We start from the raw sequence: 27,605 nt of genomic DNA on the forward strand, positions 1-27,605 counted from the left end.
TACGAAATGAAATAATTAAATTATTTAAAGTCCTATTATAATACTAGCAATAACCTCATAAATTTAACCTTTAGTTTTTCCAGTCTCTTGGGCAGAGACTGACAAATGTGCTGAACTGTGGGATTGTTTTGTGCTGTGTGTACAACTAGACTGAATCTACTAATACATTCCAACTTTAATCCAAGTGAAAGATTGAACCAGTATTTCTAAAGATACAATTTTATCAGGCTATGTGCTACTTACCATTCTGTAGCTGACAAGTATAGTTATATCTTTTAAAGATTGATATTATCATCTTGAAAATGTATTAAAATTTTCCCTTACATGACTTTTTGACTGAATTATTACATGTCTTCTGATTTTTTTAATCTTTATTCTTGTCCTACTTCAATCTATTTTCTATTCATTTTAAATGTAAACAATCTCTGATTCTTTTGCTCTGCAGTTAAAATTTTTCAATAGCTCATATTATCTAAACAATAAAGTATCAACTGTTTTAAAAAGCCCTCTATAGTTAATCCTCTATCTACCTAGCTTTACATACACCATTTCCCTAGAATCTGGTCTTAATGACTAGAAAAAGACAATACTTTTAGCCATGTTTTTGTCTAACCTGCACATCTTTTTGCACATAATTCTATTCCCCTTGCTCTTATGTCCTTGTTTAGAAACATCTTACTCTTGCTCTATCAGATAAAACTAACAATATCTCCATGAAGACTTTACTGATAAAGAGAAAGCAAACCACAGAATGGTAGATTTAAATCTAATAACATCAATAGAAACAGTAATTGTAAACAGTCTAAACACTCCCAATTTAAAAACCAAACAGCAAGATCCAACAATATGCCATCCATAAGAAACCTACTTCAAATATAAACATATTAGTAATGTAAAAGTAAAAAGAACTTCCAGTTTCCAATCTGAAACATAAAAAATTTGAAAGTTGTTACTACCATTCTTCACAACAAGAAAAAAGGCTGAACAAACTGAAAATCAATCATTTTTCTTAGGTACAACAAAGAATGGGGTCGCAGCACAAAGGAAACCCAGAAAACTAGAGGAAGAAAATACAGAGAATCACAGCTTTCCAGGAGTAGAAATGACCATGGGAGTCAATAACTGGAAGGAAACTTACAGAGTAATTGACTAATTAAAGAGAATGAATGTCAATTAGCTTGAGTGAGAAAAGATCATGAAAAGCAGTTCATGAAAATCCAGCCTAAGGAAAAGCTCTGCACTTTGATGAGTTTTATCTCTAGGAACTCTATCAGGTTCTCTGGATTTAAAAATGGAGAAAGTCCCCAGTGCTTTCTGCAGAAGAGTGAAGAAAGCAATCGTTTTGAAATACACCAGAACATTTTCTTCTCCTGAGGACAGAAAAAAACAAAAACAAACAAACAAAAAGACTCCAAGGAAAACTATTTTAACAGAACCTAACTAAAGGGAAATATCCAACTCTAGGGGCTGGGGTTGTTGCACAGTGGTAGAGCACTTGGCTAGCATGTGTGAGGCACTGGGTTCAATTCTTAGCACCACATATAAATAAATAATAAAGTTCCATCAACAACTGAAAAATATTTTAAAAAAATAATAATCCAACTCTAGCTTCCTCTAGCCTTCTTATCTCATCTAAAGGGGCAAAAAACTGAGAAGACTTGTAAATGTCAGAGACAGGGACACAGGCCCCCCAAAAGACTTGAGACCCAGTTATAAGATTATAAAACACTTCTGATCCCCCAACAATTGACCACAACAGCAAAAGGCTCTGTTGTATCAGGAGATTAAAATTAAAAGAAATATAGACTCAGATTCCATTTACAAAGAAATTTCTAAGGAAACCCAAATAATAGGGGAGACAAAAACAAGGACACTACAGGAATTCTAGCTTCTAACCCCTTAGTCACAGCAATTATAAAAAGCATTAATATGTGTAGTTGAATATCAGAAGGAAAACAACAAGAAAAAGGAACACAAGAAATATTTAAAGTAAAAATGGCTGGGAAATTTTCCAAAAATCAATGAAAGACACAGATCTAGGAACTCAGAGAACATCAAGAATGATAAACACCAAAACAGCTGCACCTAGCCATATCATATCAAACTAAAGAAAACCAAAGACAAATAAAATTGAGGAGAGGCTGAGGAACAGAGCAGAAAAACACTTGACCTACAAAAATAAGAATAAGAATTATATCCAACTGCCAAGATTGATGGCAATAAGCCTGTAATCTCAGCTACACAGAAGGCTAAGGTAGGAGGATTGCAATTTGGAGGCCAGCCTGGGTAACTCAACAAGACACTGTTTCAAAATAAAAAATATGAAACAAAGGACTAAGTGGTAGAGCACCCTGAGTTCAATCCTCAGAACTTCATGGTAGGGGAGGGGGATAAAAAATTATGTCAGACTGCTTCTAAGAGAATGGAGTGAAACACTGAGAATGTCAGAAAGAAAAAGAAAAAAAAAACTCCCATCTAGAATTCTGTATCCAGTGAAATTTTCCCTCAAAATGAAAGATAAAATAGACTTACAGATCCCTGTAATCTGAGACAGAAGGAGGGGGCTTATATAATAATCTGGAGAAAAGTGACTACATTCAAGCTGGAATGTACCTGGTTTATCATGGTTAATAGGCACATTCCTGTTACTAATGGCACCAGAGCCCAAGCTGTAATAGGAAACCATGCAGGGAAAACTGACAAAGATTGCTCAGGGGGATTACAATTTAAGATGGCAATAGTCATGTCAAACTGAATCTCTGAAGGCTTGACTGAGGATGGAGGATCTGTTCTAGGATGGTTTGCTCATGTAGGTTGAGGACGGTTGTTGACAAGAGGCCTTGCCAAACCAGCCTCTCCATAGGACCATGTTTCCTCAAAAAATGGCAGCTGAAATCCTTAGCAAGAAAAGTGAAGTAGGACACATCACAATAACACTCCTTAAATTATACTATAGAGCTAAAATAACAAAAACAGCATGGTATTGGCACCAAAACTGATATGAAGACCAATGGCACATAGAAGACACAAAGATAATTCCACAAAAACACAATTATCTTAGACTAAACAAAGGCACAATAAACATACATTGGTGAAAAGATAGCTTCTTCAACAAAAGGTGCTCGGAACAATGAAAAACATACATAGCAAACGAAATTAAACCCCTACTTCTCACCCTGCACAAAACTCAAAGTGGATCAAAGACCCAGGCATTAGACCAGAGACCCTGCACCTACTAGAAGAAAATGTAGGCCCAATTCTTCATGTCATTGGCTTAGGAACCAAATTCCTCAACAAGTCTCCAAAGTGCAAGAAAAAATCAAGAGTCAATAAATGGGATGGTATCAAACAAAAAACCTTCACAGCAAAGGAAATAATCAAGAACATGACCAGAGAGCCTACAGAATAGGAGAAAATCTTTAACACGTGCACCTTAGATAGAGCACTAATCTTCAGGATATACAAAGAACTCAAAAAACTTAATACCAAAAAAAACAGATAATCCAATCAATAAATGGGCTAAGGAATGAACAGACACTTCACAGAACAACAAATACAGTCAACAAACATGAAAAAATGTTCAACATCTCTAGCAACTAGAGAAATGCAAATCAAAACTACCTAAGATTTCATCTCACTCCAGTCAAAATGGCAATTATCAAGAATACAAGTGAGGGCTGGGGATGTGGCTCAAGCAGTAGCGCGCTCACCTGGCATGCGTGCGGCCCGGGTTCGATCCTCAGAACCACATACAAACAAAGATGTTGTGTCCACCGAAAACTAAGAAATAAATATTTATAAAAAAAAATTAAAAAAAAAAAGAAAAAAGAAAAAAAGAATACAAGTGACCGTAAATATTGGTGAGGATGAGGGGGAAAAGGTACACTCATACATTGCTGCTAGGACTGCAAATTGGTGAAACCACTCTAGAAAGCAGTATGGACATTCCTCAGAAAACTTGGAATGGAACAACCATTTGACCCAGTCATCCCACTCCTAGGTTTATATCCAAAGGACTTAAAATCAGCATACTATAGGATTCGGCCACATCAGCTCAATTCACAATAGCTAAGTTATGAAATCAACCTAGGTGCCTTCAATAGATGAATGGATAAAGAAAATGTGGAACACATACACAATAGAATATTATTCAGCCATAAAGAAAAATGAAATTATGGCATTTGCTGGTAAATGGATGGAACTGGAGACTATCATGCTAAGATAAATAAGCCAATCCCAAAAATACAAAGGCTGCTCTGATATGTGGATGCTAACACACAATACGATGGGGGTGTATAGAAGTTCATTGGATTAGACAAAGGGAAATGAAGGGAAGGGAATGGGGATGGGAATAGGAAAGAGATTAGAATGAATCGACATAACTTCCCTATGTTCACATATGAATACACAACCAGTGTAACTCTACATCATGGGCAACCACAAGAATAGAAAGTTATACTATATATAACTCTATAGAAGTTGTATTATCTGTACTATAGGTACATACACTCTGTGTATGTATGTCAAAATACAATCTAATTTCATGATATCTAAAAAGAACAAATAAATTGTAACAGGAAAAAAAAAAGAAAAATGGCAGCTAGTTTGCACCCCATTAACGAGAGATCCAAACAAGAGCTAAGCAGAAGGTATTAATGCTTTTTTTAGGACCTAGTCTCAGAAATCACATACTGTCACTTTTGCCATATTCTGCTGGTTCCAGAGACCCTGACTAAATGTGAAAGGGGCCTAGAGAGGACATGATTATCAGAAGGCATCACCAAGGACCATTTTGGAAGCTGGTTCCTTTAAACCTTATCTGTTAACTAGTAAGGCAAAATCAAAGGAATCTAAAACAGATCAGAAATTTTTAGGGGCTGAGGTGAGAGGCAGAAGAATGATTACAAAGGTGCTTGAGCAAATTTTTTAGAATGCAATATATTTGTATAGTGTAATAATAATCATCAATGAAAAGGAATATTATGGTTTGGATATATGGTATATCCCAAAGCTCACGTGTGAAATAATGCAATAAGGTTCAGAGGTGAAATGATTAAATTATGAAAGGTCTAACCTGATCAGTGGATTAATCCTCTAATGGATTAATAGGGTGGAAACTATAGGCAGGTAAGATGTGACTGGAGGAGGTAGGTCATTTGGGGGTGTGCCTTTGAGATTTATATTTTGTTCCTGGTAAGCACGGCTCTCTCTACTTCCTGTTGCCATGTTCTGAGCTGCATGACTCCACCACACACTTCTGCCCTGATGTTCTGCCTCACTTGTGGCCCAGAGTTAAAGAGTCAGCAGTCTATAAACTGAGATCTCTGAAGCTATGAGCACCAAATAAATAAATATTGCCTCCTCTATGTCATTCTTGTCAGTTCTTTGGGTCACAGCAAAAAACAAACAAACAAAAAAAACTGACTAAAACAAGGAACAAACTACTGTTATATGCAACAGCAAAACTCACAATGGCATTATGTTAAGTGAAAAAAAGCCAGACCCAAAGGCTATATAATATATGGTTATATTCATAATGGCATTTTGGAAAGGGCAAAAATTAAAGGAATCCAAAACAGGTCAGAATTTTCAGGAGCTAAGGTGAGAGGCAGAAGAATGACCACAAAAGGGGCTTGAGGAAACCTTTAGAATGTCAAAAATGTTCTATATTTGACTGTCATGACTCATATTTTTGTTAAAATTCAGAGACCTGTACACCTAAAAGGGGTGAATTTTACTTTATGTAAATTATACCTCAATAAACTACTCATAAAAAGAGAAGAGAACCTCAAGGGCAGAGACGCTTGCATGAGAGGATGGATACAGAAGTCTTATTAGTGTGTAAGTAATAAAAATTTCTGAAAGAAGAATAGCTACCAAACTAATAGATTGTATGTGTGCGCGCGCGTGTGAGTATATGTGTGTTCATGTATACAGATATTTTGTGTGTGGAGAGGGGTACTAGGGATTAATCCAGGGGAACTTGACAACTAAACCACTTTTTATTTTTTGAGACACAGTCTCATTAAATTGCCAAGACTGGTCCTGAACTTGTGATCCTCCTGTCTCAGCCGCCCAGGTAGATGGGATTATAGGTATGTATCAGTATATCTTGTTTAAAAAATTATAATTTAAGTTCTTCAACTTAAAGAAATTTATCTTGAATCTGCAGATTGAAAATACCTATCCAATTGTTGGTTAGATAGATGAGGGAAGATAAATACATAGCCTGCCCTGCCACATTCTGGCAAGTGTTGAATTACAAGAATAAAGAGAAAAATCTTAGATGCTTCCAGAAAAAACAAAGTTACTTAGAAAACAGGAGACAGTTATAAGTCTTATTACCTGCAATATGGCAAAAGAGGATAAGAAAATAGCATTAACACATTAAGAGAAAAGAACTGCTACCCAAGACGTCCATCCAAACCCAGGCTAAAAGAAATTCTTTAAGGTATGTAATCACTCCAAAACTGTGTCACTCATTTATCCTATCTAGGAGAACTGCATCTATCTATCTAGGAGAACTGCAAACAAAAAATGTTAAGTAAATAACAATGAAATCATAGCAGAGATGGAGAGGATAAAGAAGAGACCTTATGACCTCTAGTTAAATACATAGTTAAGTACATAGGACTAAAAGCAGTTGAACAAAAATATGTAATAAAACTCAATCATTAGAATTTTAAAAAAGCATCTAAACAAAAAGAATACTCAACTTAATCCAGTGTACAATGATATTATTGTAAGTTAACTATTGTCAACAGCTTTTTGGTTTTATTTTACCTGGTTTGCAAGATGAGAGTGACCAAACAGCTTGTGACCCAATTTCCCTTACTGTTCCAGTCCTTTCCAGCTGCTTAGGATCTGCACCAGGAGGTGTTTTGTTTGGTGTGGTCATTTTTTAAAATATTCTATGTAGAAACAAAGAATACATACATTATACCAGGACCTGAGCATCTTTCTGAAAAAGGTAAAAATTAAAATTTAATAGCAAAATGAATCACTCAAATACCCCTTCATCTTTCATATCTTTTGTTAATCTTAGCAAATCTATACAAATGTGAAAAAATACTTCTTGGACATTGAAGAGTACATAAAACTGCTCTGGCTGTGCAGTAACTGCTACTGAACATTATTATGAACGCTAAACAAGTCCAAAAAATCTTTACCATCTCCCTTTAGATCTTAAGTTGTTCCAATACAGCCACACATTAATAATTACTCATTAAATCATGGCAAGAGGCCGAAGGCAGCAGGGGTACAGTATTTGCCTAGCATGCACAATGCTCTGGATTCAGTACCCACCACCGCAAAATAATAATGACGACAGTGGAGGCGGTAGGCGGCAGAGACAATGGACTGTAAACTAAGGCCTGGGACTTAAAAACTCAATGAGTAATGTATTGAACGAATAAATGGTTAAATAAGTTCATTCATAAGCTAAACCTGTAGCCATCACTAAAAGCTGAATGGCCACCATCTTAATAAAAGAGAAAGAAGGGAAAAATAAGAAAAGAAAGAAAAGGAAAAAAGAAAAAAAATTAAAAGCCCATTTGTACATTGGGACAGAACTGAGTTGGATGGACGCCACCAAGTGGCTAAAACACAGAGCTCGGAGAAGTCTAGGTCTCTGCCCTGGAAGAACCTAGCACACAATTCAAAGGAAGCTGGAGCCAAGACAAGAACACCATCGCGAGCGCAGTGGGGACTAGCCTATAGGACCTGCTTGACACTTCTGGCGTACCAGAATGACAGAATGACGAGGGCTCCTGCACACCTGGCCCACCAGCCTGGAGGAGACGGCGAATTAAACATTGAGATTGAGAACGCATCTGCTAACGCCAGGACCGTTCTCTACGCTGGGGAAAAGCCCACGCACTTACAGCTTCCAGACTTGGTTTGCCACAACTGAGGCTCTCAGGGCCGGCCAGAGACCCACGCCACTCCCACTCCACTTCTACAGACAGCCTGGCTATCCCAACGACGACTCAGGACGGGGGTCGCAGCCCTATGACATCACATACCGTCATCTCTCCTAACCCACCTCCAGGGCTCCGCCCCGCGCTCTGTCGCGCACGCGTACTACGTCCTTATGGCTTACGCGAGGCGGCGACTAGGCACCGCCATTTTGGCCGATGGCCGCAGGAACACGCTGTCTGGCTGAGACGTGAAGGCAAAAGCTGTCTTGGCCTGTGCACTCCCCACCACAAGGGGATCGCTTTCTCCAGGTACGTGAGTAGGTGGGAGGGGTTTGGCCTTTACCTGACTTCTGCCTCTTAGGAAAGACGCGACGTTCCGAGAGCCTGTGTTTAGGCCTTGGGTGACGGCTGGGGACAGCAGCAGCGCGTGGCTGCCGCGGGACAGCTGGAACCGCCTAAGGGCGGGTGGCGCCGGTAGCCGGGGGCGCGGAGCACTTCCGCTCCAGCAGTCCTGGCTCTCTGTTGCTCTTGTCCACCCCAGCCAGCGGCTTGGAGAGTGGTCCTTCATGCCGTCGCCTCGGAGATCCAACCTCTGCCGCCTCCGCTCGCTCTTTTCCCTGCTCCTACCCTGCAGCTGACCCTTCTGGAGAGGAAGGCACCTTCAGAACTTGCAGTATCCCCTCACAGTAAAACGGCTGTATCATCACATATGACATTTGGCTGTGGGAAGCTGTGGCTTTCTTTCTGCCGTTTGATGATTGTGGAATGAGTCATGGCATCTTGCCGCCATGAAGTCGAATACTAGGTCCACTCCCAGCTTCCCAGAAATTATCATAGAGCGACGTATACTAGGCTATGATTGGGGTTATCTCATGTAATTTCCCAGTTGAAGGCCTATAGTTTGTGGGGGGAGGTACTTTCCCCCTTGGTGGCTTATCCGTTTTTCACTTTTTCATATCTTAAATTCCTTGAGTTCAAGGATGATACTCAATACGTATTTGCTGGAATGAATGATAGCCAAATTCCCACAACCCATGTACTACATAATTTTTTTTTTCCTTTTTCTAAGTGGCAAAATCGATGACTAAGGAATAACTGTCAAAACAACTTTTTGTTGCTTTTACCCTGTCTTCCAAGGCACTGCTAAATAGACAGTTATGGTAGTGGCATGTACCTTGCAATCATTTGTCCTGTATGCTGAGAATATTCATTCAGTACCAAATACCTGACAATGCTTTCGGTATAACAAAAGGTTTTTATCTGTAGTTGAACCAAAAGGTTTTTGTGGGTCATTTTTTAATTAAAAACTTGGTTCTCTCATACTTCAAAAAGAATTCTTATAAGTATTTTATATAACTAATAGTCTACAGTAAGCATCGGTTAGAATATTGCACATGAACTCAACCATCATAAGTTAACAACAATCTTTTAAATGCTTTCAAACAGCATTATAATGATTTTGATTTTAGACTGCAAATGCCTCACTCTTTTTTTTCCTCCTTATTGGAAGAATGACAGCAAGGTCACCTTTTTGAGCACCTATTTTGAATAGTCTGTCTTCATTCAGATTTGAAATACATTTTAAAATCCCTTTTTATTCTCCTCAGTCATATATATACTATAATCTTCCCCACCAAACTTTACTCTGCCAGATCTTTCCTACTGAAAAAGAACATAGGGAATTCCTTTTCCCTAAGTCTTGAAAGTAACAGAAAAATTGACCTAATAGTGTTCACATAGTTGATTAACAATTGTGAAAATGTTTTTCTTAAGTGCATTATAACTTATCTCTATTTTTATACAAATCCATCTATTCCCTACCTCTGACATGTTTATACTCTTCTGTAAGCATATCTTTTGGTTTTCAAAAATAGTTTGAAAAATTAAATGAAACATTTTAATACCTTAATAAAAATAAAATTGGAGCAATTTTATGATAAAAGATTTATCCCCTGGGAGTGAATTTATTCACCAGCTAATTTGTAGAAAGGCATTCAGTATTTAAATTGGAACGCATGATGTCCAGTTTTATCTTAATAGCTTACTAAAAAATCTTTAGTTCTTAAGAATTTGTCATTTTTCAGAATAGTTGAATTACTACCGCTTTTATCATAGAATTAGTCATTTAATTTCTTCTAACCTTTCAGGGCCTGGGTGGGTTTTTAGACTAGTGAACTGGTTGGCTAGCATAGCTGTGTTTATTATATGCCTACTTAGTTTTGCGGGGGAGGTTCTTTTTTTCTCCGTATATAGTTTAGTGAAACAACTGTCACCATAAAATATTGGTAGCATGCAGGATTTTGGAAGTTGTTATAACCTAGAAGAAAATCACTGTCTTTAAATTAATTTTCTCATTCATTCAACAGAAATGTTTGAATTTCTATTTTGTGTAGGCACTGGTCCAGTCACTGGAACAAACAAAAATCCCTTTCCTCTTGATGATGGAGTACATTCTATTTGGAGAGGAGAAAAATGCATGTGGAGAGAGAGGGAGAATATAGAGAGAACCACATGTGCATTTATACAATACATATACACTAGGTAAGATAGCATGTCATATAATAGAGCTAAGGAGAAAAAAAAAATAAAACAAAAAGAGGGTTAAAAAGGCAGCTAGGTGGCCTGGAGCGGTGCTGTAATCCTAGCAGCTCTGGAAGCTGAGGCAGGAGGATCACAAGTTCAAAGCCAGCCTAGGAACTTAGTGAGGTCCTAATTAACTAGTGAGATTCTGTCTCAAAATTTAAAAAGGGCTGGGGATGTGGCTCAGTGGTTAAGTGCTTCTTTGTTCAATACCCAGTACCAAAAAAAAAAAAAAAATACCAGAAGGCAGCTGGGTATATTTTTTGGAGATGTCCTAAGAAACAGTAAAGACTTGAGAACTGAGCTATGTAGCTCTCTAGGGATAAGAGCTTTACAGGCAGAAGGAACAAAGTGCCAAGACCCTAAAGCAAGAACATGTCTGGTGTGTGCTAGGGACAATAAGGAGCCAATATGGCTGGAATCCATTGAACAAGAGCTAGAACAGTTGAAGATCAGAAAGTTCATAGAAGCTGATAAGCATCTTGATGATTATTTTAAGGACTTCACTTTTATTCAGGCTGAGAAGGGAAGCCACTGAACCATTTTTAAGTAGAGGAGTAATACAATTTGACTTACTCTTTGAAAGGATTACTCTGGTTCCTGAACTGAGAATGAGCTGTTGAGGGTTAGAGTAGGAGGAAAAGGTGAAAGGAAGGAGGTCTGGTCAGAAGCTATTTGAGTAATGCAGGTAAGAGATGGTGTTGATGGCTTATAAAAATTGTGAGAAGTGGCCAGATCTGGATATATTTTAAAGGTAAATTCAATAGGGTTAGTTTTTGTTGCTTAGAAAACAAAGATGACAAGGGATTTTGACCTGAGTAAATGGGAGATAAGTTACCATTTATCAGAATAGTAAGGCTGCTAAAAAAGAGGATTTTAGTGAGGATTGCAGTAGCTCAGTTGGGGAGATGCTGCTGGATCTCCCAACTGAGGAGGAGGTCTTGTAATCAGGTAGACATTCAAGTTTTGGGTTTGGGGAAGATATCCTGACTAGAAATAGAAATTTAGGATAAAAGTGGGATTTTAAAACATGAGACAAGAATAGAACATCTTGGGGAATGAATATAGATAGAAATGAGTCTTAGAACACTCTCAACATTTAGAGACCTTAAGGAAAAGGAAGGGAGTTACCAGGAAAATAATAGACCCAGATTAGTATTATATTTTACAACCACATCAAGAAGTGTTCAATGTAGTAAGAAACAGTCATAATTTATGTCAGATGCAATATTTTGGTCAGATCAGTTAAGGTTTGATAATTAACCATTTGATTTAGCCATGTGAACAAAGATGGCATGATAAGTTGCTTAATGAAGCAGTGGGCTCTAAAGCCTGGAGTGGATTCCAGAGAAGAACGCATGAAGAGAAGTTTAAGACATTGAGTATAGGCAGTTCTTTCAGGTAACCTTAAAGAAGGAGAGGTAAAATAATGGGAGATGATGGTAACGAGATAACAGAATGCTGCAGTGTTGATGAGCATGAGCCAGTAAAGAAAATAACTGATGTGAAAGACAGGAGGGAGAATTTAATGAACATTCTTTTGGGGGACTGTATTCTGTGTACAAATAGACTTAGCTAGGGAAATAACATACAATTAGTCCTCCATGTCTGGGGGTTCTGTGTCTGCAGGTTCTGTATTCAACCAAAAATATTTGAAAAAATTTTTAATTACATCTGTGCTGGATATGTGCAGTCTTTTTTCTTGTCATTTTTCCCTAAACAGAAAAAAGTATAACAACAATTTAATAGCATTTACATTGTATTAGGTATTTTAAGTCATCCAGAGATGATTTGTAATATACAAGAGGATGTACACAGGTTATATACAAATAGTACACGCCTTTATATAAGGACTTGCACTTTATCTGGTTTTGCTGTACACTGGGGCAAGGAGAACCTGAAAGCAGTCCTCCATGGATAATGAGGGACCAGTATAGAGTGATTGCTCGTTAATGACATGAGGGTCCATTTGAGATGATGAATTTAAAGGGAAGTCAGTCAGCAGACTTTGTTTTTTTCTTTTTTTTCCTCCCCATTTCTGGCTCCACGCAGATGAAGAAATGGATTTAACCAAGATTGTGGTTGAGGGTATAAATGATTGACAGTGTAATTTTAGCTAAGTTTGAAGGGAAATAAAGATAACTGTGGTGTAGTGGGAATGTGGCAGATCAAGAGATAGTATATTTGGAGGAGAGAGGAATCAAAGAGTTGTTGGATTGTTATGTATTAGATGGGTGAACTATAGAAGTGGTGGTTGGAGAATGAGGTGTTTGAAATTGAGGTTATGGATGGATTGTAGTTACTTGTAATGATGAGGTCCAGGGAATAATGAGTGGCTGTGGTAAGGTAGAAGACATTATTGGAAGAGAGGAGTTAACAACTGAGATGATATGCAATTAATAGAATGTCATCTGTGAGCAAATGAAAATAAAAAACTGTGTCAGGAGTTGTAAAAGAATGAAAGTTAGCCAAGGGCTAAAGTCTTCAAAGGATGAAAAGAATTTGAAGGTCTGATTGTCATTAATGACTAAAAAAAAAAAGCACTTGGATGATTTGAGAGATCAAACTTACTGTTTTTAGGAAAAAAGAGACTATAGTCTGGGAACATTGAAGAACAAGATCTCTTGTTCCTCTCCAAACCTAATCATATTGGTGGGTGTGAGAAAGATTTGAAAGGTGTGCAAAAGGGAAGTAGTCTATGAAAAAAGATCAGGTTAGAGGATCACAGAAAAAGCCAACACAATATCTTTAATGGATAGTCTTTTTTGCTTCAGGTTTCTTCATTACATATTGGAATAAACTGGAGTATGAAGGTACTTTTTGGAATAATCTATCTTCGTCACCATTCTGAGAAAATTAATGTCTGTGCACTAAGCCCAGTACCATAAAATTTTTTTATTAGTGCATTGTAGTTATTATGTATAACTAATGAAGTTTGAAATGGAGGTTATGGGATTCATTCCAGTATTATATAAAAGAATTTTCAGTTCACTTTCATCTTAATGCTCTATAGCTATTACACATGAAAACTTATAAAAGCCTTAAAATAAGCACGGCATATACATATAGTTGATTTCATTGCTATTAGCATAAAGTCCAATATTAGCCATATTGCAAGTTCCCAGTTGATCAGCATGATGATCATGGCCTTAATAACTATATTCCATTTTCATCAATAATATCTATTATAGTCAGTTGGATAAGACATGAAATATTCATGATTGGTTTGGGGTAGGGAAGAGCAGGCATTTTTATCATGTATATTAGTTCTCATATCTGATCTTCCCATTTGATTGGTCTCTATTCACACTGGTATCAGTATTAATTACTGAGACCTTATAATTATTTTTGAAATGGAAGTTTCCCCATTCTTTCTCTTCTTCAGCTTTCAAGACTGTTATCACTTCTTTGTTTTTTTCCATAAGAAGTTTAGATTTGTTTGTCTGGTTGGTTTTGGGATATTTGTTTGTTTCATGAGATTGGTTGAAATGTGTAAATATAGGGAGAATTCAGATAGCTAGTATTGGCTGTTCTGTATTGTAAAAACTGAGATAGCAGTTTATTTTACTTGGTTAGATCTTGTCATTTAGTGATTTTGAAAGTTCTCATATATTGTTCTAGGTGTTTTCTTTTTTATTGCTATTTTAAGTGCTTTGTGTTTTTCCTTATATAAATCTTCTGATTTAAGGTATGTTTATAAAATTGGTTTTCACAACTTTACTAGATACTTTTTACTATTTTAAAAAATTCTCTTGTGTTTTCCAGTTAATCATATAATGATTTTTTGTGTCCTCCTGTCTACTTTTTATGCCCATGAATATTCTTACCTAAATGTGTTGAATTTGCCATAATTTTATTAATTTTTTTTTTAACAGAAGAGCTGGATATTCTTACTTTGTTACAATTATGGCAGACAAATTAACAAGAATTGCTATTGTTAACCATGACAAGTGTAAACCTAAGAAATGTCGACAGGAGTGCAAAAAAAGTTGTCCTGTGGTTCGAATGGGTAAGTCGGGTGGATCACTTATGGATTAAAAAAAGGTCCTGAAAGAAAATAAACTGGTTTGATGTTTTTTTTTTAATGAGCTTTAGCATATCCTTTGTTACCCCCACTAGTTTCTTTAAACTATAAAGATGAGATTCATAGTTTGTTCTAAATGTCTTTTATTGCTTATGAATAAATGACCCTGTTTAAAAAAAAATAGCCGTTTGTTTACTAAATGTGAAGTAAAATCAGAGATTACTGCGATTTTTACTCTTCTACAAAATTCTGTAATTACTTTTAAGTCTTGAGGATTACCAAAAACTTTTTCTATTTTACTGTATTCTCATCTTTAAAAAACAAACAAAAATAATAGCAATGACTATTTATAAAGTTTTGCTGTATATCAAGATTAAATAAATTTAACAATTCAAAGCTCACAAATTGTTGGTAGTCTTTAGAAAGGATATATTATGTGATCGCTACTTTGTACTAGTGAAGTCAAGACTTACTGAATCTTAAAAAGAAAATTTAAGCTGCATTCAGTGGCACACACTTATAAACCCACCTCTTCTAGAGGTGGAGTCAGAAGGATCACAAGTTCAAAGCCAGCCTGACCAACTTAGTGAGACCCTATCTCAAAATAAAAAGAATAAAAAGGAATGTCAAACATCTCAGTGGTGGAGCCTGTGTTCAGTCCCCAATAACAAAAAAGAGAGAAAATTTAGATGTCATCTATTACTATGTTCCATGCATACAAAAATTTCATTGTTAATATCCCTAATATCCTGTTTAATTTCACCTATGTATTATGTATATATTTACCTGTGCATAACTTTTTTGCTTTTAACTGATCTAGTTAACATTTCATCCCTACCTATAGTATCCTTGACTACATAAAAGATTCAGGTCAGAGGGCTGGGTCAGTGGTAAAGCGCTTGCCTAGTATGCATGAGGCACTGAGTTCAATCCCCAGCACCACATAAAAATAAAAACAAAGGAAATAAATGTATTGTGTTCATCTACAACTAAAAGAATATTTAAAAAAAAAAAAAAAGAAAAGATTCAGGTCAGTCAGCTTAAAAAGGTTCAGGGTTTGTTGTACTTTCGGTAGCATATTTTCTTCTCCAGTAGTAAATAAAACAAAATATATTAGAGTCATCTCCCTAATATCTGACAGGAATATTTGTGTAATTAATAAACTTAGAAACTGAATTTAGAAATTTACCCCCTCAGAACACTGATGTAAGACAGTATTTCAAATATATTTCTTTGTGTAGTCTTTGTTTTTGAAATTTGCTTCTCTGTGGAAATTTGGAACCAAAATTGCCTAAGTAAAGATGATCAGAAAATCATAGAACATAAGGGAAAATGACTTACTTTTTTTCTTTACCAGGAAAATTATGCATAGAGGTTACTCCCCAGAGCAAAATAGCATGGATTTCTGAAACTCTTTGTATTGGTTGTGGTATTTGTATTAAGGTAAGTGATAGTATTTTATTTAGTGTATCGCATCTTTAGCCCTAAAGTGAACTATGAAAATTCTGACTACTTTATAACTACTTCTAAAGAGCCAAAAGAATAAAAAATATTAATTTAGGAATGTAGTATTCTTATCACTGAGGATGTCGCTTTTTAAAATTGATGTTTTAAACTACTGTTTTGAAAGATTCTCCTTGCCCCACATAACTTTTGTAAAGCCATTTCCAACCCAAGTTTGTGTCTCTTTATTTGCCTTTTTATGAAATGTACTTTATCCAGTGTGTCTTTGCTAGAATCTTTTGGAAATATAAAAAACAAGTCTGTATTAATGTTAAATTCACCACTTTTAAGTAGAAATACACACAGCCAAAATTTTTAAATTTAATCCTTAAGTGCTGCTTCTACTATATTTGACACACATTTCTGTGGGGTTTACCCAGTTGTGTAATTTTTTAAAAGCTCAACTAGTGTTTGTTGCATTGAATAATTTAATTAAACTTTTGATTCTGAATAGTGAATTTCCATATTTAGTTCATAAAAGGAAGGTAGGAATCAGTGTATAAAGTCTTAATTTAGATATTTTTATTTATAGGTAATACAAAAAGAAACTTCACCAGAGTGTGGATACCACCCTATAAATTGTTCAAATAAATCATAGGTATATTTTACTTTGGTTTCTGAAGCCTCAGTTAAGTATCCAGAAAACTTTCCTAGATACCTGTAAACATTTTCTCTTGTTTTTCAGGAAACATTCCCTTAGCATATATTTACTAGTCTTTTTATTAAAGATATGTGCCTGTGTCCAAGGTGCTGGGAGTCTATTTTGAACAATATAGTATCATCTGTTCTATTGTTTTTTGTTTTGTTTCATTTTCTGCTTTAAGAAAATGAGATTTCAAAATTTTGGAAATGGCATTTGAGTGGCTAAAAACATACTAATGAAATGAATCTGTCTGGGGGTAGAAAGATAATATATACTTCAGAACAGTAAGACACTAATAATTCACCTTATAAACAATGGTGGTATCTTTCCTTGTAACATTAGAGAAGTTTAAATCATTTGCAACCTTTAAGCATTTTATATGCATTTAGACATTTTATAAATAAAAGTTACTCCACTGGTAGAAAAATATAACTTAAAAAGAATTAAAAGTTTCATCTAGAGATGGTGGTTACTTTATTAGAAAACAAATGCTTTTGCGGGGGGGGGGGGGTTATGTGCCTCTATTCTGTGAAATTTTTCTGGCCACCTTACCACTTTGTGTATGTGTGTATGCACACATGCACTAAGGATTGAACCTAGGGTTGCTTAACCCTGAACACCCCCAGCCTTTTTTATTTTGAAACAAGCTCTTACTAAGTTGCTTAGGGCCTTGCTGAGTTGCTGAGGCAAGCTTTGAATTTGACATCCTCTTGCCTCAGCCTCCTGGGTAGCTGGGATTCCAGGCATGCACCACTGAGCCAAGCACAACTTAATTTTTAGCAAATAAGAAAAGGAAATGAAAAAATAAATTCACATTCTTGTAAAATTCCCATCTTTGGAAGACTGCTTATAAAAATAATCCATTTAGTCATGTATTTTTCTACAAATTAATACAAAATTAATTTTTTTTAACCAGAAATGCCCCTTTGGCGCCTTATCAATTGTCAACTTACCAAGCAACTTGGAAAAAGAAACAACACATCGATATTGTGCCAATGCTTTCAAACTTCACAGGTATATTTCATGTTAGCATTCTTCTTTAACTCAGTCAATTTAAGAATAAAATAACATTTAGAATTTTCAGAGAAATAACAAAATTAGGGGGAAAACTGATATTGACCATCCATCAAAGGGGAAGAGAATATTATAGCATTGTACAAAATTGTATTTTGTATATATGTAGATACATGTGTGTATATGTATGTCAATGGTTCATTCTGGTTAATATTAGAATTAAATCCTGGGACTTTGAAACAACTGCTAATGCCCAGGTTTCCACCTAGTCAAACTACATTATTATCTATTGATGTAGGGACTGACGAAGTCCTAGGTAATTCTGATATACAACCAGGTTGAGAATGACTGTTGTTCATGATAACTTTATCCCCAAAATAACTTCTAAGGGAACTTGCCCTTAGTTTTATTTTTAATCTATTAATCTATCTACAGAGGAAATCACTCTGAACTTAGACATATTAAATTACAAGGTCTATGGTTCTTTGAGGTTTCTGTCTGCTGAACATTAATATTTTGAATCTAGAAATCTAGGCTTTATTAATAAAAAGATATTTCTCAACCTGCCAGCTTTAAGGGGCCAACTGCAGCAGGGAGAATGAAGTGGAATTTTTCTGGTTGATGTGGCACTTCTCTCCTTGTAAGTAATTGGCAGGCCAGAAGAAAATAAAAATGATAGTGTGAGGTTGCACCTGCTATGTAATTTTGTACTGAAGCATTTTGCTATACATTAAAACTGAGCCTTATATGTAAAGAAGAAATTTACTTTAGAATGGACATTGAATAAGAAAAATTCAGAGTAATATTGGTCACAGATGCATTTCTAACAATTAACAGTTTAAATTAATCTTTGCTGTTTTATTCCTAATAACCAATAATATCTGCATAGATATATATTTCTTAGCTTACTAATGGATGTGTGTGGAGTGCAAGTGCATTAAAATACATTGTTGTGATATAAATAGCTGTTGCTACCTAAGTCTGAAGGTTATTCTTTTTTTTTTTTTTTTTTTTTTTAATATTACATCAGGTTGCCTATTCCTCGCCCAGGTGAAGTTTTGGGATTAGTTGGAACTAATGGTATTGGAAAGTCGACTGCTTTAAAAATTTTAGCAGGAAAGCAAAAGCCAAACCTTGGAAAGTATGATGTAGGTATTTTATAAAAATTACTATCTTTGGATGTCTTTTAAGATTTTGAAGGGAGAAATTTATGTGTGATTTTTTTTTTCCATGTTGTTTTTAAGATTTTTTTTTTTGTAGATTTAATGCTGAGAAACTGTGTGGATGAAGTTTTTTCATTCCTTTTGAATTAAAACCTGATAGTTCTACTTAACTGAGAGTTCTCAGTTTCCTCAACTGAGAGTTCCTAAAATGTTGTGAGTTGGTATGCCTTGATTTAAAATTAAATCTACCTCCAAATTTAAAGTTAAGAGTCCTGAAGTATTCAATTTCAGTATATGTTCAATTTTGTATAACATTCATCTTCTTTGAAATTGCATTGTTAACTTAAATTTGATATGTATATTTCTAGGATCCTCCTGACTGGCAGGAGATACTGACATATTTCCGGGGATCTGAATTACAAAATTACTTTACCAAAATTCTAGAAGATGACCTAAAGGCCATTATCAAACCTCAGTATGTAGACCAGATTCCCAAGGCTGCAAAGGTCAGTTGCTTTTTAGGAAGAATTTATATATTATAGTTATTTAGGAGATACAAAAGCTACATCAAAGTAAACTCATTTTATTTTGTAACTCATTTTAATATTGAAGGAAAATAATGGTAACTATTTCTGGTATCTTATGACAGGGGACAGTCGGGTCTATTTTGGACCGAAAGGATGAAACAAAGACACAGGCAATTGTATGTCAACAACTCGGTAAGAGTTTATTTTGTTAATGTGTTTTTAAAGACCCTGAACTTAAATTCATAAAGGTGTACATCTTTATATTGATTATTGGAATAAATGGGAAAATCTTTAGTAATTGTCATACATATTGTTTTATAATTTTCAACTGAAATGTCATACAAACTCAGAGTCATAACATGCAATATACATTTTGTCCAGAGAGATAAAATGAAATTGATAAATTGAACACAATGCCTCCATGTTCTTTGTAGATTTAACCCACCTAAAAGAACGAAATGTTGAAGATCTTTCAGGAGGAGAGTTGCAGAGATTTGCTTGTGCTGTCGTTTGCATACAGAAAGCTGATATGTAGGTTTCTTTACAATTTTTATAAATATCTTAATCCTTATTTTTGCTCTAATTTGTAATACTGCTAATACAGCAGTGGTTTTGAGAGGAATTAATGGCATCTAAAGCTATACTTCTGAAGTAAGATGTTGAAGCAGTTATGCATCCACTACCAATTTTCCCTGTTATTCCCTGATAAGTAGTTTATGATTTATACATTCCAAGTTTTAAGACTTAAGTTATCCAACCAGCCCAACAAGCTTTTTTAAATACCTCAAGTAAAAAAAAGGTCTTTTTAGACCACTGTAATATGTCAGGGTGGCATGCTAAATGAGGGAGAAAAAGAGAGTGAAAAAGGCAAATTTCCTTCTTAGCTTCTAGTGCCGCTCTTCTCCCAGCTGTTTACTGATCCCATCTTTTTCATGTTTTCACTCTGTTATCTAATACAGGCTGGCTCTTCTCCACAAAGTATTCTGTGAATTCTGTGCAGTGTCCTCCAAAAAACTATTGGCTTTAATGCATTTATACTTCAGCTAAGTAAGAGAAAAGCTCTCCAAACTATTACAGGCCATATATCGGGATATTTTTTTCTTGAGGGTAGAACCAGTTTATAAGTTGGTCTAATCTAGGAGACTTTCCCCAAATGTGGTATACAGTCCTGCTTTTCATAATTGATTTTTTTCTTCTGTTTCTGATAAGAATACAGTAATTTTTACTATTATAGGTACATGCTCTTTATTGGTATGAATGAGATTTTGCTTGTAGTTACATTAGAAGCCATTAGTACTGCTTTAAAATAACATGCAAGGTGGATTGATGTCATGTTTGTCTTTTGAAATTATTTCCTTTTTTTCCCCCCTATAGTTTCATGTTTGATGAGCCTTCTAGTTACCTAGATGTCAAGCAGCGTTTAAAGGCTGCTATTACTATCCGATCTTTAATAAATCCAGATAGGTAAGTATAGGTCTGGAATATTCCTCTGTTGTTTTATTTGGGGAGTTTAACAAGATTTCTAAAAATTAACTGCATTATCCATCTACATGTATAGATTCTTAATCTTGGTTATTTAGAGCTACCACTAAAATTTACTTTTCTCTATCTAGAACAAAAGTTCTTAGAGCAAGATTCATATATTCATGTATCTCTGTTTCTAGGAAACCTATGAATTCTCTGAAATTAAATGCAATTTTTCACATAAATATATTCCATTTTAGGAAGTAGATCTTTAGCTTTTGCTAGATTCTCAAATAGAAGTCTCTCATACACTAATATAAGATGTAAGAATCACTAGAGTAATTCTGAATATCAGTGTTTAAAATCTTGCTGAGCAAAAAAGAGTTCTTAATCACCTGTTAAGTAATCATACCCTCATGTATTTATAAGGTGCTTTGTTAGTTTTCAAAGTTTTTAAAGCCATTATTTCATTTGCCTATGGTATTATTATGGTAAGATTATTTAGGTACTTCTCATTTTTCAGTTGAAGGAGTTTAAGATCAGAAAAGCTAGTTATGTGTCCTAGATTACTGATTTAGTGTGTGAGAAAGCTGAAATCAAAACACGGGGTAGGGGGAGTGTTTGTTTTCTGTATGGCATTTTTTTATACCATGATACCTCTCTCCTTAATAACTTTTAATAAATGTCCTTTGAAATACATGGTTTATCTTACAAGGAAAAATAAAAAGAATTTTGAGAATTACAAAGTGGAGAGATGAGGGGATGGCTTTCCAGATGTTGCTGACATCCCTAATAGGCCTTAGGTTTTAATATCCACTGTGGAAAAGAAGCAACACCTTGCATTGGATCATTACACATAATATGTCAGGACTCTGAAAGAACCCCTTAGCAAACAGGCAATTTGGAAACAAATTATAAGCACATGGAAATGTCAAGTAAACACATTGAAAATTTAGGGACAGCTCCCTTTCAAATCTCTGTTTATGAGCCAGTGGTTTACATGGCTATGGAATTCAATGTGTGTGTAACCAGTAGTATCTATAAACCCTTTAGGGTGAGAAAGTAATATTTTAAAAAGGCTCTTGGGATTTTTAGACCTGTAGTAGTGAATAAAAAACTGCTCTGGAGGGATATGCCCTCAAATCTGATTGCACATCATTTTTACATGTAAAGACTATCAAGCATGAGCTCAGATCTAGGGTTATAAATTACAAGACAAAACTATTTACAAATACAGTTAGAAAATATAATGATAGAAATGCTGAAGTAATTATTAAATAATGTAAAATATTTAAAAGGATCAAAAACCCTGCGAACATGATGCTATAAAAAAGCAATAAGTGTTCAAAATCCTAAGCAAATTTAGAAGTTAAAAGTTAGTGCCATTAAAAATTCCCTAAACACCCAGGCACAGTGATGCACAACCTTGTAATCCCAACAGATGGGGAGGCTGAGACAGGAGGATCACAGTTCAAAGTCAGCCTCAGCAACTTAGTGAGACCCTCTCTCAAAACATAAAAAAGGCTTGGGATGTGGCTCGATGGTTAAGCACCCCTGGGTTCAATCCCCAGTACCAAAAAAAAAAAAAAAAAAACCCTAGACAGGTAAATTAGGGCTAGTAGAAAAGAGCATTAGAAACCTTAAAAGTTGAGTTTTTGTGGCATACTACAGAGAGAAAGAAATTGAAATATGGAAGGGAGGTTTAGAAACATGGAGAATGAAATAAGAGTAATTGCTGTATCTTAAGAATCTGAAAAATAGAAAAATACATAAAAATAAAATGGATTCTGAAAGATAAAGGCATGAAGGGATCATGGCTGATAATTTTTCAGAATTAATAAAAATCTCAGGTTCCTAAATTTAAAGAAAAGTCCTATAGAAGATAAATAATTCACCTAGATACATGAGTGAAATTATGAATATCCATGATAAAAAGTAAAAAGTCTTACTTGGCCAGATATAAAATAACTTCTTAACTAGTATATAAAGGATAACTTAAGCTGGATACAGTACCACATGCTTGTTATCCTAGAGACTCAGTAGATTGAGGTAGAAGGATCAAAAGTTAGAGGCCAGTCACCTCAACTTAGCAACCTTGTATCAAAAAATAGAAAGGGTTGGGGGTATGTTGAAGACCAGCTCCAATAGGGGGTCTCAGGAGACAAACGGATGGTGAGGAGTCAGCGAAAGAGGGGGTAGAGAAACAACACAGACACCAAAGTGAAGGTGTTGATCCCAATCTTTACTTGTGAAGTTGATCATATATACTTTTCATTTTGGCAGGCTCACAGTACTTTGTGGTTACAAAACAGGAATCATTATTCAAAGAAACAAAATATTACATAGCTACAATTAGAATAGAAGAATGTATCTTGGCTTATGCATAAGCAAGCATTTGTACTTTCAGTTCGAGTTTTGCTTTGAGCTGTTTCTGCTTAGTTAACTTTTAATAATAATTACAAATGTCCCAAACTATTGGCCTATACCTTGACTATTCTTTCTTGACTTACTGACCGGAACCGGTGCCATGGTTATGGCAAGTGGTTGACTTGTTATTATTTTTAATCAAACAAAAGTAAGAGCACAAACCATTGTGCACAGGAACAAGAACAAGTTGCCCAGTACTAAGCCACTAATCTATCTTCTTAACATTAATTTTTCTTCTCTAGATTTTAATTTCTCAAAAACTTCCTTGACAGGAATACAGGGAGTTTTTCATTAGACATTAACAATTTACACTCCACAGCTGAATCATTGCATTTAGAGCAAACAGATCTATGCTTTAGAAGTAGTTGCATTAATTGGGAAAGTCATGTTTTTTCCTTCATACTCAATGGTCATATGAGAAATTGCAACTATACTTCTTAAAGGAATACAAAAACAAATCAGCCCATTCCCAGAAACATACTGCACTCCTCCAGAGGATGGACGCCTTGCGCCATCCACCTCAGTAGGGCCTTGCCATTGCCTGAGTCAGGGGAAGGACTCAGCAGGGGTATACCTCAGGGGTAGAGGCCCCTGGGTAAGACATGAGGTGATTAAACTCATTTGTAAGGAATAAATTTAACATTAAAAGATTAAGAGCTATTCTGTATAGGAAAAATAGATGAAGTAAATAATAGGTATGGATGGACCTCAGGGAAAAAATTAGTAAGGAAAGTAATAATATGTAAAATATTTTTTCAATGAGGGACAGAGCAGTAACCTTTAATTATAATAGGAATAATATGTTAAGAAAAATTAGACTAACAAAGTGGAAAAACTTGATTGAGACATTTTCACAAATATACTGATCTCATTTATAGAGTTAAAATAATCTATATGTAGTGATAGTTAATGAGCCATAAGATGCGTATTTTTATACTGAAATTCTCCTGCATGTCATAACATATATTTAGTCTTGAATGCTATAGAAAGATTTTGGAGATCATATCCTTCGAAAAATAGCAAGGAATAAAGAAAGGATGGATTGCAGAAAAAACAGTGGCAGACTGAAGTCGTATTTTGGACTTTTGTCTGCATAAGCTCCATTTGAAAGAGGGGGAGGCAGGAGGTTTGACAAATATATATTCAGATACTTATAATAGGACCTCAGGAGTGGAGAAAACAGTTCATCTATTAGGAAGAGTTTCCCTACAGTGGGTAGGAATTGAGATGGAACTTAAAGGATCAAGTAGAATTTCAGCAGGTGGAAGATTTTGGCAGGAGACTAAGGAAAAAAACAGCCTTTTGACACACAAAATGAAGAAATGAATTATTCAGCAAAAAAGAACTACGTTTCAGTTTTTTCTATATATAAATGAAGTAAAGAAAGCTAAAGTTTTGGAGGATCTTGAAAGAGTTTAAGGAAATTTCATTTCATGTGGAATTGAGAGCCACATCAGGGGATCTGAAGAAAGTGAGATTTGTTGAAAATACAGTAATAGCGAAAGAAATGTAATGGGAGCCTAAACTAGAATTTAAGAAGAGAAGGAAGAGAACAAAATTATTACACAGCACTTTGGAAAAGAATTCACAGACTTCACACTTTATACAGTGTTTTAATAGGAATAAACAGTTATTTTTCTGTTGTTGGGAGGATAATGATTTCATTAGCCCATTTTGTCCCATAATACAAGAGGTGAAATACCTGTAAAAATTAAATTCAACAACAAATATATCACTTGTGGTAACATTGAAATAATATTTGAATATTTATTATGTTTGCAGAATTGAAAACTTGAGACTTGTTGGGTTAATACAAAAATGGAGAATTTTTTTTTGCAGGTTGATGCATTAAGTTGGCATTTGAGATGTCTTCAGAACATTTTTAAACATCTTGAACTGTCTTGGAATAGGAATACATAAAAGCAAACTATTTTTTACCTAATAGCAATGTTTTTTTATCACCTCAGTCAAATCTTAGTTTCATGTCATTATCATATCTCATTCATAAAGTCCCTTAATATACAGGAAACTATTTCCTTTCTGACCTTCATTGGGATTTATTATTTGTCCAGCATATCTTTTTTTATTGTTGTTATTGTTTCATATCCATTTTTTTAATCCATTCTTGTCTTCATAAAAATTCAAAGTTTTGGGGCTAAGGGGTTTGTTCTATCTTTCTCTCTGTATCTTCTGCTACAGCTAGCATGAGGCAGAACAGTTAATCATAGGGCTTAATACTTAAATTGAATAGCATAATATTCAAATAACTTAGACTGCATCTGTATCATTGTAATTGCTTTTACTTTGTAGAGTTTATTAGTATGTGTTTCTTATTACCAAAATATATTTATTTCATTATATCTGTGAACTTTTCATATTGTTTTCCTTTTAATTTAGGGAAACATTTTTAAATATAGACATTGATAGCCTATGTAAGAAATATTTTATGGCTTTGCTTCATATATTCTTTACATTTAAGTAGTTTAAAATATATCTGGTTTTCTACAATTTGCTGCTATAGTAAAAAGAAATAGTTATCTAATTATGTGTTATGTTAAATTTTAAAATAAAAGTCTGTTTTGATTTTCAGATATATCATTGTGGTGGAGCATGACCTAAGTGTATTAGACTATCTCTCTGACTTCATCTGCTGTTTATATGGTGTACCAAGTGCTTATGGTGTTGTCACTATGCCTTTTAGTGTAAGAGAAGGTAACTTGAAAAAAATGTTTTCACATATGCTGTATTCCTTTCCACTCTGATGCTTAGAAAATGTATTGTTGATATTGACTAGTTTTTTTATTGCTTTACTATTTATGCAAAACTGATCTCTTGGAATTTAATCACTGAGGAGAACAGTGTATGTAAAAGATTATATACATCAATGTTATAGAAAAAGTATTTCTTTTATAGAGAATTTTCTGTTGGGAGTGGATAAAAATGCAATTTTACTATTTTTGCTCTATTAAAAGTCTTAACTACATTTTTATTTCTGCAATATTTGTCATCTTAATTTGTTTTTGATGGGCCAATCCCAAAAATAAAACTCTTAAAATCCATTCATTGTTCATCATATTCTAACTGTAATCTATGTCATGAGTTTATGGAACTAAGACTATCTAAAACTAATAAGGTAGTTTAATAAGCATATTTTCACTTATTCCCTGAACATTCATGAAAGAGGGATTCTCTTGACTGTCTTCCAATGTCTCCTCATGTGCAAACTAAACAATAGAAACTGTTGACCACTAAAAGACTCCTGAAAGCAGCAATGCATTCTCCAGCTTGCATACCTTTTCCTTTTGATTTTTTTCTCTTTCCACTGCTTACTTATAGTACTCTATATTTCTTCTCTTTGTCTAAAAAAGAACTACTTAGTCTGTATCTTAGGGTTAAGAAGTGTAGTAGATGTTTTTTCTTTTATCTCTTCAGAAGGATTGAAATATCTAAAAAACTCTTTTTGGAAAAATAAATTTATATCATATCATATCCTTTTTTAAGAAAGATGGTGGCGAGGCTGGGGTTGTAGCTCAGTGGTAGAGTGCTTACCTTGCATGCTGAGGCACTGGGTTTGATCCTCAGTACCACATAAAATAAATAAAGATATTGTATCCATCTACAACTAAAAACAAACTTTAAAAAAAAAAAAGATGGTGGTGGCTTTTGTAATTTTTAAGAAACATGCCAGGCATGGTAGTGCATGCCTGTAATCCCAGCAACTCAGGAGGCTGAGACAGGAGTATTACAGATTCAAGGCCAGCCTCAGAAACTTAGACTCTCTCCTAAAATAAAAGAACTGGGGATGTAACTTAGTGCCACTGGGTTCAATCCCCAGTACAAAAAAAAAAAAATTAGGATGTAGGGAAGGAGTAGTTCATGCCAGCACATGCCTGTAATCACAGATACACAAGAGAAGCTGAGGCAGAAGGATTGCAAATTCAAAGGCAGCCTGGGCAACTTAGCGAGACCCTGTCTCAGAATAAAAGGGTATGGGATATAGTTTATTGGTACAGTACCCTGGGTTCAGTTCTCAGTACAGGGACAGAGGGGGAGATGTGGGGAAGGAATTTATAACTTACCTACTAAGATAAATATTTTAAGGAAAAATTTGTGAGGTTGCCCAGTTTTCTTAACAGTAGCTTTAGGGGTATTATCAGAACCAATTGTTGATATTTTATTCTCTATAATTAACATGAGTACTTCACACCATATAATAATTCTAGAATCAGGTTTATGACGATATGAATAAATATTGAAAACACTATATGTACTATGAAGATAAATATAGTTTGAATTAGTTTAAACTGACAAGACATATATTAGGAATGTAAAGCCTGACTT

The 27,605-nt window shown here is 34.9% G+C and overlaps 2 protein-coding genes across 5 annotated transcripts in view; one reads left to right on the forward strand and one right to left on the reverse strand.

The window, feature by feature from the left end:
• Window positions 1-8,333, reverse strand: part of Anapc10 (anaphase promoting complex subunit 10) — an 86,866-nt gene extending 78,533 nt beyond the window's left edge. For 2 of the 3 annotated variants that reach the window (XM_026392733.2, XM_077803367.1), the window contains exons 1-2: window positions 7,884-7,992; window positions 6,784-6,911 (exon numbers count right to left, since the gene is read on the reverse strand). In XM_026392733.2, the coding sequence (XP_026248518.1) occupies window positions 6,784-6,898 (115 nt within the window). In that variant the 5' untranslated portion in view covers window positions 6,899-6,911; window positions 7,884-7,992. Of the gene's footprint in view, window positions 1-6,783; window positions 6,912-7,883; window positions 7,993-8,262 lie in introns of those variants that run through there. The other variant, XM_026392734.2, reaches the window with a different exon arrangement.
• Abce1 (ATP binding cassette subfamily E member 1) overlaps window positions 8,107-27,605 on the forward strand; it is a 29,545-nt gene continuing 10,046 nt past the window's right edge. The window contains exons 1-11 of one of the 2 annotated variants that reach the window (XM_026392731.2): window positions 8,107-8,228; window positions 10,313-10,460; window positions 14,375-14,508; window positions 15,881-15,966; window positions 17,586-17,683; window positions 18,714-18,831; window positions 19,215-19,352; window positions 19,496-19,565; window positions 19,808-19,904; window positions 20,748-20,837; window positions 25,855-25,976. In XM_026392731.2, coding sequence (XP_026248516.1) covers window positions 10,396-10,460; window positions 14,375-14,508; window positions 15,881-15,966; window positions 17,586-17,683; window positions 18,714-18,831; window positions 19,215-19,352; window positions 19,496-19,565; window positions 19,808-19,904; window positions 20,748-20,837; window positions 25,855-25,976 — 1,018 coding nt within the window. In that variant the 5' untranslated portion in view covers window positions 8,107-8,228; window positions 10,313-10,395. The remainder of the gene's footprint in view (window positions 8,229-10,312; window positions 10,461-14,374; window positions 14,509-15,880; window positions 15,967-17,585; window positions 17,684-18,713; window positions 18,832-19,214; window positions 19,353-19,495; window positions 19,566-19,807; window positions 19,905-20,747; window positions 20,838-25,854; window positions 25,977-27,605) is intronic. The other variant, XM_026392730.2, reaches the window with a different exon arrangement.

Source organism: Urocitellus parryii, chromosome 10 (genome assembly GCF_045843805.1).
Source record: "Urocitellus parryii isolate mUroPar1 chromosome 10, mUroPar1.hap1, whole genome shotgun sequence".
Taxonomy (NCBI): Eukaryota; Metazoa; Chordata; class Mammalia; order Rodentia; family Sciuridae; genus Urocitellus; species Urocitellus parryii.